The following is an 8309-nucleotide window of genomic DNA, read 5'->3' as shown; positions in this document are numbered from 1 at the left end:
GGGAGTTTTTCCTAGCCACCGTGCTTCTACACCTGCATTGCTTGCTGTTTGGGGTTTTAGGCTGGGTTTCTGTACAGCACTTTGTGACATCAGCTGATGTAAGAAGGGCTATATAAATAAATACATTTGATTTGAATTTGAAAGGTGAAGAGGTGAGAGGTCAGGAGGGGCTACCTGTACGTCAGTGAAAGGTGAAGAGGTGAGAGGTCAGGAGGGGCTACCTGTACATCAGTGAAAGGTGAAGAGGTGAGAGGTCAGGAGGGGCTACCTGTACATCAGTGAAAGGTGAAGAGGTGAGAGGTCAGGAGGGGCTACCTGTACGTCAGTGAAAGGTGAAGAGGTGAGAGGTCAGGAGGGGCTACCTGTACATCAGTGAAAGGTGAAGAGGTGAGAGGTCAGGAGGGGCTACCTGTACGTCAGTGAAAGGTGAAGAGGTGAGAGGTCAGGAGGGGCTACCTGTACATCAGTGAAAGGTGAAGAGGTGAGAGGTCAGGAGGGGCTACCTGTACGCCAGTGAAAGGTGAAGAGGTGAGAGGTCAGGAGGGACTACCTGTACGTCAGTGCGGTCCCCGACCCAGCGGGCCAGCTGTTCTGCAGCGAAGCCTCTGACCTGCAGCTCATAGGAGTCAGACTTCTTAGGCTTCCCTTTAGCAGGAAAATGGATGAAGGAGGGAGCCGAGTTCATATTCAACTGGGGAGACAAAGACAGATATATAAATACTACTATATACACAAATACTACTTAACTACTACTATATACACAAATAACAGATATATAAATACTACCATATACACAAATAACACAGATATATAACTACTACTATATACACAAATACTCCAGTCCCTATGGTAACATTACCACTATAATGGCCACAAAGTGAATCCACTATATACACAAATACTACTTAACTACTACTATATACACAAATACTACTGAACTACTACTATATAAACAAATAACACAGATATATAACTACTACTATATACACAAATAACACAGACATATAAATACTACCATATACACAAGTAACACAGATTATAAATACTACTATATACACAAATACTACTTAACTACTACTATATACACAAATACTACTTAACTACTACTATATACACAAATAACACACATATATATATATATAACTACTACTATATACACAAATAACACAGATATATAACTACTACTATATACACAAATACTACTTAACTACTACTATATACACAAATACTACTTAACTACTACTATATACACAAATAACACAGATATATAAATACTACCATATACACAAATAACACACATATATATATATATAACTACTACTATATACACAAATACTACTTAACTACTACTATATACACAAATAACACAGATATATAACTACTACTATATACACAAATAACACACATATATATATATATAACTACTACTATATACACAAATAACACAGATATATAACTACTACTATATACACAAATACTACTTAACTACTACTATATACACAAATAACACACATATATATATATAACTACTACTATATACACAAATAACACAGCTATATAACTACTACTATATACACAAATAACACAGACATATAAATACTACCATATACACAAGTAACACAGATTATAAATACTACTATATACACAAATACTACTTAACTACTACTATATACACAAACACTACTTAAATACTACTATATACACAAACACTACTTAACTACTACTATATACACAAATACTACTTAACTACTACTATATACACAAATAACACAGATATATAAATACTACTATATACACAAATAACACAGATATATAACTACTACTATATACACAAATACTACTTAACTACTACTATATACACAAATACTACTTAACTACTACTATATACACAAATAACATATACACTGCTCAAAAAAATAAAGGGAACACTAAAATAACACATCCTAGATCTGAATGAATGAAATATTCTTATTAAATACTTTTTTCTTTACATAGTTGAATGTGCTGACAACAAAATCACACAAAAATTATCAATGGAAATCAAATGTATCAACCCGTGGAGGTCTGGATTTGGAGTCACACTCAAAATTAAAGTGGAAACCCACACTACAGGCTGATCCAACTTTGATGTAATGTCCTTAAAACAAGTCAAAATGAGGCTCAGTAGTGTGTGTGGCTTCCACGTGCCTGTATGACCTCCCTACAACGCCTGGGCATGCTCCTGATGAGGTGGCGGATGGTCTCCTGAGGGATCTCCTCCCAGACCTGGACTAAAGCATCCGCCAACGCCTGGACAGTCTGTGGTGCAACGTGGCGTTGGTGGATGGAGCGAGACATGATGTCCCTGATGTGCTCAATTGGATTCAGGTCTGGGGAACGGGCGGGCCAGTCCATAGCATCAATGCCTTCCTCTTGCAGGAACTGCTGACACACTCCAGCCACATGACGTCTAGCATTGTCTTGCATTAGGAGGAACCCAGGGCCAACCGCACCAGCATATGGTCTCACAAGGGGTCTGAGGATCTCATCTCGGTACCTAATGGCAGTCAGGCTACCTCTGGCGAGCACATGGAGGGCTGTGCGGCCCCCTAAAGAAATGCCACCCCACACCATGACTGACTCACTGCCAAACCGGTCATGCTGGAGGATGTTGCAGGCAGCAGAACGTTCTCCACGGCGTCTCCAGACTGTCACATGTGCTCAGTGTGAACCTGCTTTCATCTGTGAAGAGCACAGGGCGCCAGTGGCGAATTTTCCAATCTTGGTGTTCTCTGGCAAATGCCAAACGTCCTGCACGGTGTTGGGCTGTAAAGCACAACCCCTACCTGTGGACGTCGGGCCCTCATACCACCCTCATGGAGTCTGTTTCTGACCGTTTGAGCAGACACATGCACATTTGTGGCCTGCTGGAGGTCATTTTGCAGGGATCTGGCAGTGCTCCTCCTTCCACAAAGGCGGAGGTAGCGGTCCTGCTGCTGGGTTGTTGCCCTCATACGGCCTCCTCCACGTCTCCTGATGTACTGGCCTGTCTCCTGGTAGCGCCTCCATGCTCTGGACACTACGCTGACAGACACAGCAAACCTTCTTGCCACAGCTCGCATTGATGTGCCATCCTGGATGAGCTGCACTACCTGAGCCACTTGTGTGGGTTGTAGACTCCGTCTCATGCTACCACTAGAGTGAAAGCACCGCCAGCATTCAAAAGTGACCAAAACATCAGCCAGGAAGCATAGGAACTGAGAAGTGGTCTGTGGTCACCACCTGCAGAACCACTCCTTTATTGGGGGTGTCTTGCTAATTGCCTATAATTTACACCTGTTGTCTATTCCATTTGCACAACAGCATGTGACATTTATTGTCAATCAGTGTTGCTTCCTAAGTGGACAGTTTGATTTCACAGAAGTGTGATTGACTTGGAGTTACATTGTGTTGTTTAAGTGTTCCCTTTATTTTTTTGAGCAGTGTAGTTGTAACTACTACTATACTTCAGTCTGGTTTTAGACCCCATCATAGCACTGAGACTGCACTTGTGAAGGTGGTAAATGGCCTTTTAATGGCGCCAGACCGAGGCTCTGCATCTGTCCTCGTGCTCCTAAAACTTAGAACTGCTTTTGATACCATCGATCACCACAATCTTTTGGAGAGATTGGAAACCCAAATTGGTCTACACGGACAAGTTCTGATCTGGTTGAGATCTTAGCTGTCGGAAAGATATTAGTTTGTCTCTGTGGATGGTTTGTCCTCTGACCAATCAACTGTAAATGTAGTTGTTCCTCAAGGTACCGTTTTAGGACCACTATTGTTTTCACTATATATTTTACCTCTTGGGGATGTCATTCGGAAACATAATGTTAACTTTCACTGCTATGCGGATGACACACAGCTGTACATTTCAATGAAACATGGTGAAGCCCCAAAATTGCCCTCGCTAGAAGCCTGTGTTTCAGACATAAGGAAGTGGATGGCTGCAAACGTTCTACTTTTAAACTCGGACAAAACAGAGATGCTTGTTCTAGGTCCCAAGAAACAAAGAGATCTTCTGTTGAATCTGACAATTAATCTTAATGGTTGTACAGTCGTCTCAAATAAAACTGTGAAGGACCTCGGCGTTACTCTGGACCCTGATCTCTCTTTTGAAGAACATATCAAGACCATTTCAAGGACAGCTTTTTTCCCCATCTACGTAACATTGCAAAAATCTGAAACTTTCAGTCCAAAAATGATGCAGAAAAATTAATCCATGCTTTTGTTACTTCTAGGTTAGACTACTGCAATGCTCTACTTTCCGGCTACCCGGATAAAGCACTAAATAAACTTCAGTTAGTGCTAAACACGGCTGCTAGAATCCTGACGAGAACCAAATAAGGTGATCATATTACTCCAGTGCTAGCCTCCCTACACTGGCTTCCTGTCAAAGCAAGGGCTGATTAAGGTTTTACTGCTAACCTACAAAGCATTACATGGGCTTGCTCTTACCTATCTTTCCGATTTGGTACTGCCGTACATACCTACAAGTATGCTACGGTCACAAGACGCAGGCCTCCTAATTGTCCCTAGAATTTCTAAGCAAACAGCTGGAGGCAGGGATTTCTCCTATAGAGCTCTGAGGACTGGCCACCCCTCATAGCCTGGTTCCTCTCTAGGTTTCTTCCTAGGTTCTGGCCTTTCTAGGGGAGTTTTTCCTAGCAACCGTGCTTCTACACCTGCATTGCTTGCTGTTTGGGGTTTTAGGCTGGGTTTCTGTACAGCACTTTGAGATATCAGCTGATGTAAGAAGGGCTATATAAATCAAATTGATTTGATTTGATTATAACAGTCAGGGAGGCAGGCCGGTTCTAACTGTCAGGGAGACAGGCCGGTTCTAACAGTCAGGGAGACAGGCCGGTTCTAACTGTCAGGGAGACAGGCCGGTTCTAGCAGTCAGGGAGGCAGGCCGGTTCTAACTGTCAGGGAGACAGGCCGGTTCTAACTGTCAGGGAGACAGGCCGGTTCTAGCATTCAGGGAGACAGGCCGGTTCTAACTGTCAGGGAGGCAGGCCGGTTCTAGCAGTCAGGGAGGCAGGCCGGTTCTAGCAGTCAGGGAGGCAGGCCGGTTCTAGCAGTCAGGGAGGCAGGCCGGTTCTAACTGTCAGGGAGGCAGGCCGGTTCTAGCAGTCAGGGAGGCAGGCCGGTTCTAGCAGTCAGGGAGGCAGGCCGGTTCTAACAGTCAGGGGGGCAGGCCGGTTCTAACAGTCAGGGAGGCAGGCCGGTTCTAACAGTCAGGGAGGCAGGCCGGTTCTAACAGTCAGGGAGACAGGCCGGTTCTAACAGTCAGGGAGACAGGCCGGTTCTAACAGTCAGGGAGACAGGCCGGTTCTAGCAGTCAGGGAGGCAGGCCGGTTATAGCAGTCAAGGAGGCAGGCCGGTTTTAGCAGTCAGGGAGGCAGGCCGGTTCTAACAGTCAGGGAGGCAGGCCGGCTCTAAATAACATGTGAAGGGTGAAATAAACTAAAAGAGAGAGAAGAGTTATACCATCTGAAAGACGTCAGATCCTTCATCAAAGTCGACGGTAGCGAAGAAGACCTTGTTGGTGAAGGCAGTGGAGTAACGCCAGGAATTAGCTAGGATTTGGTACTCCTCGTCAGCCTGTCTGTAGTGGGGGTGGACACACACAGCATGTCAAATACCTTTCAATATTTCAGATACCAATGATTTAGTGTGTCAAGGACAATGGAACTAATAGAATAGTGCAAGCTGAATAAATCATACCATAAACAAACCATGTGACCCCTTACTGGCAGACTAGACACAGTCTCTGTTACTGACTGGCAGACTAGACACAGTCTCTGTTACTGACTGGCAGACTAGACAGTCTCTGTGGCTGTTACTTGCAGACGGGTTTGAGAAGAGAAACACATTTTTTGCTCTATGAAGTACTCTGTCATGTTGTCTATTTGAAGTGTTCTTCTCTCAGTATCCTGACATGCATCACTTTGGGGTGAACACCCACATGTCTCAATGAGAGAAGACTTGAAATGGACAACATGGCGGTGTACACATTGTAGAATTACTCCATGGAGCAAATCATGTATTTATTTTCACAATTAAAACGGACACAGACTTTTTATGACACTCCTGTTTCCACTAAATGAGGACGAAGACAGTATTGCCAAGCTATGGTTGGTCGAAAATCCCCTGCGCTACACCCACCCGATAACTCCCAAGTAATGGATACCAAAAATCTTTGTTTAAATCTCATTATGTGGTGTCACAATCTGTAGCGAACTTACTTGCAGACACCACACTGTCTCTGTGGCTGCAGAGCGGTGAACATGATGACCACAGAGTAGTTCCTGGGAGGAGCCTTCACAAAGCGACGGAACTTCTCCCCGTTCATACGGATCACAGCTCTTCTCCCTGTCCAGTCCATCAACTGACCTACCTTCTCAGAGAGCAGGGTCTGGAGGGAGAGAGAAGAGAGGTTAGGGTCTTATACCAGCCCAGTTCATCAACTAGCCCCCCCTCTCAGAGAGCAGGGTCTGGAGGGAGAGAGAGGTTAGGGTCTTATACCAGCCCAGTCCATGAACTAGCCCCCCCTCTCAGAGAGCAGAGTCTGGAGGGAGAGAGAAGAGAGGTTAGGGTCTTATACCAGCCCAGTTCATCAACTAGCCCCCCTCTCAGAGAGCAGGGTCTGGAGGGAGAGAGAAGAGAGGTTAGGGTCTTATACCAGCCCAGTTCATCAACTAGCCCCCCCTCTCAGAGAGCAGGGTCTGGAGGGAGAGAGAAGAGGTTAGGGTCTTATACCAGCCCAGTCCATCAACTAGCCCTCCCTCTCAGAGAGCAGGGTCTGGAGGGAGAGAGAAGAGAGGTTAGGGTCTTAAACCAGCCCAGTTCATCAACTAGCCCCCCCTCTCAGAGAGCAGGGTCTGGAGGGAGAGAGAAGAGAGGTTAGGGTCTTATACCAGCCCAGTTCATCAACTAGCCCCCCCTCTCAGAGAGCAGGGTCTGGAGGGAGAGAGAAGAGGTTAGGGTCTTAAACCAGCCCAGTTCATCAACTAGCCCACCCTCAGAGAGAAAGTATCTACTTCCTAGCTAGCGCTAAAAGAGGGCGCCTTCCTGACCCGGAAGTGCTAACAGTTTAGTAGATGCGGATTATAGCTGCAGGAAGGTTAAAAGTTTTCGACCAAATAGAACATAGCCATGTCAATAAGTGATTTGTTAGTTATTACAAGTATATAGATAGCTATATCTGCAGCATTTCGACGATGCAAACTAGCTAGGTAACCGGTTCCTGGTTAAAAGTTCATAGCTAGCTAGCTAGAACCAAGAGCTAACGTTAGCGATTTAGTAAATTTACGATGCTTGCAGTGTGATGATTATGTCACCGTGCGCTAAGAATAATATCTATACCTCCTTTTTCTTTTGTCCGGTTGAAGGGACACCATATAAAGTCAACACCAACAACAACACAGTTAGATACATGTTCATTCTATTTCACAGAGGCGCTAGCCGTCAGTCGTCTGGCCACGGATTCGCTGTTACATTCCTATTGGTACAATTTCAGCTTCAAGAGCCAATGGCGTGATAGAGGAAGAGACCGTAGATCCTGGTTGGGCCGCTCTGCTTATTGTCCCCGCCCGGTGGAGGAAGTGCCCCCAGGAGAGTCATCTCGCTGGCTATTTCTTTACGGTCTGGGCGGGATGGGATCATAGAAAAACTCCGCAACAACAACAAAAGAAACGTCCTCTCACTGTCAACTGCGTTTATTTTCAGCTTAACATGTGTAAATATACAACTGAGACCGAGACATAAACTGAACAAGTTCCACAGACATGTGACTAGCAGAAAGGGAATAAACACTGTTTAAACACTTTACAATGAAGATCTGTGAAGTTATTTGGATTTTTATTAATTATCTTTGAAAGACAGGGTCCTGAAAAAGGGACATTTCTTTTTTTGCTGAGTTTATAAACCAGATGGGACAGACCAGAGCTAGTTGTTCCCTCTCTCACTTCAGTGTGCCAGATATAGAGCTCACCAGCTTGTAGTCCTAAAATGTAGAAATTAGTTACCTCTGGTTCGTTCAGTCATACAGTCCAGGGTGATGTACATTCTGATGTTATTGTCATACAGTCCAGGGTGATGTACATTCTGATGTAACTGTTATACAGTCCAGGGTGATGTACATTCTGATGTAACTGTTATACAGTCCAGGGTGATGTACATTCTGATGTAACTTGGCTCTATGCATGGGCTACTGAGTCAATGTGCAAGGGTACGAGGTCATTGAGGTAAATATGTACACATAGGTAGGGGTAAAGTAACTAGGC

The 8309-nt window shown here is 44.5% G+C and overlaps 1 protein-coding gene across 1 annotated transcript in view; it reads right to left on the bottom strand.

Annotated features, from left to right (window-relative positions):
- The window catches only part of LOC115117290 (magnesium transporter protein 1-like), a 31367-nt gene extending 23852 nt beyond the window's left edge, over window positions 1-7515 (bottom strand). Inside the window, exons 1-4 of the mRNA XM_065020024.1 lie at window positions 7390-7515; window positions 6270-6439; window positions 5512-5629; window positions 551-691 (exon numbers count right to left, since the gene is read on the bottom strand). Of these exons, the coding sequence (XP_064876096.1) occupies window positions 551-691; window positions 5512-5629; window positions 6270-6439; window positions 7390-7467 (507 nt within the window). The 5' untranslated portion in view covers window positions 7468-7515. The remainder of the gene's footprint in view (window positions 1-550; window positions 692-5511; window positions 5630-6269; window positions 6440-7389) is intronic.
- Between the last annotated feature and the right edge of the window lie 794 nt (window positions 7516-8309).

This window comes from Oncorhynchus nerka, linkage group LG6 (assembly GCF_034236695.1).
Source record: "Oncorhynchus nerka isolate Pitt River linkage group LG6, Oner_Uvic_2.0, whole genome shotgun sequence".
Taxonomy (NCBI): Eukaryota; Metazoa; Chordata; class Actinopteri; order Salmoniformes; family Salmonidae; genus Oncorhynchus; species Oncorhynchus nerka.
Note: the sequence above shows the minus strand (reverse complement) of the source record. Positions and strands in the feature narration are given on the sequence as shown.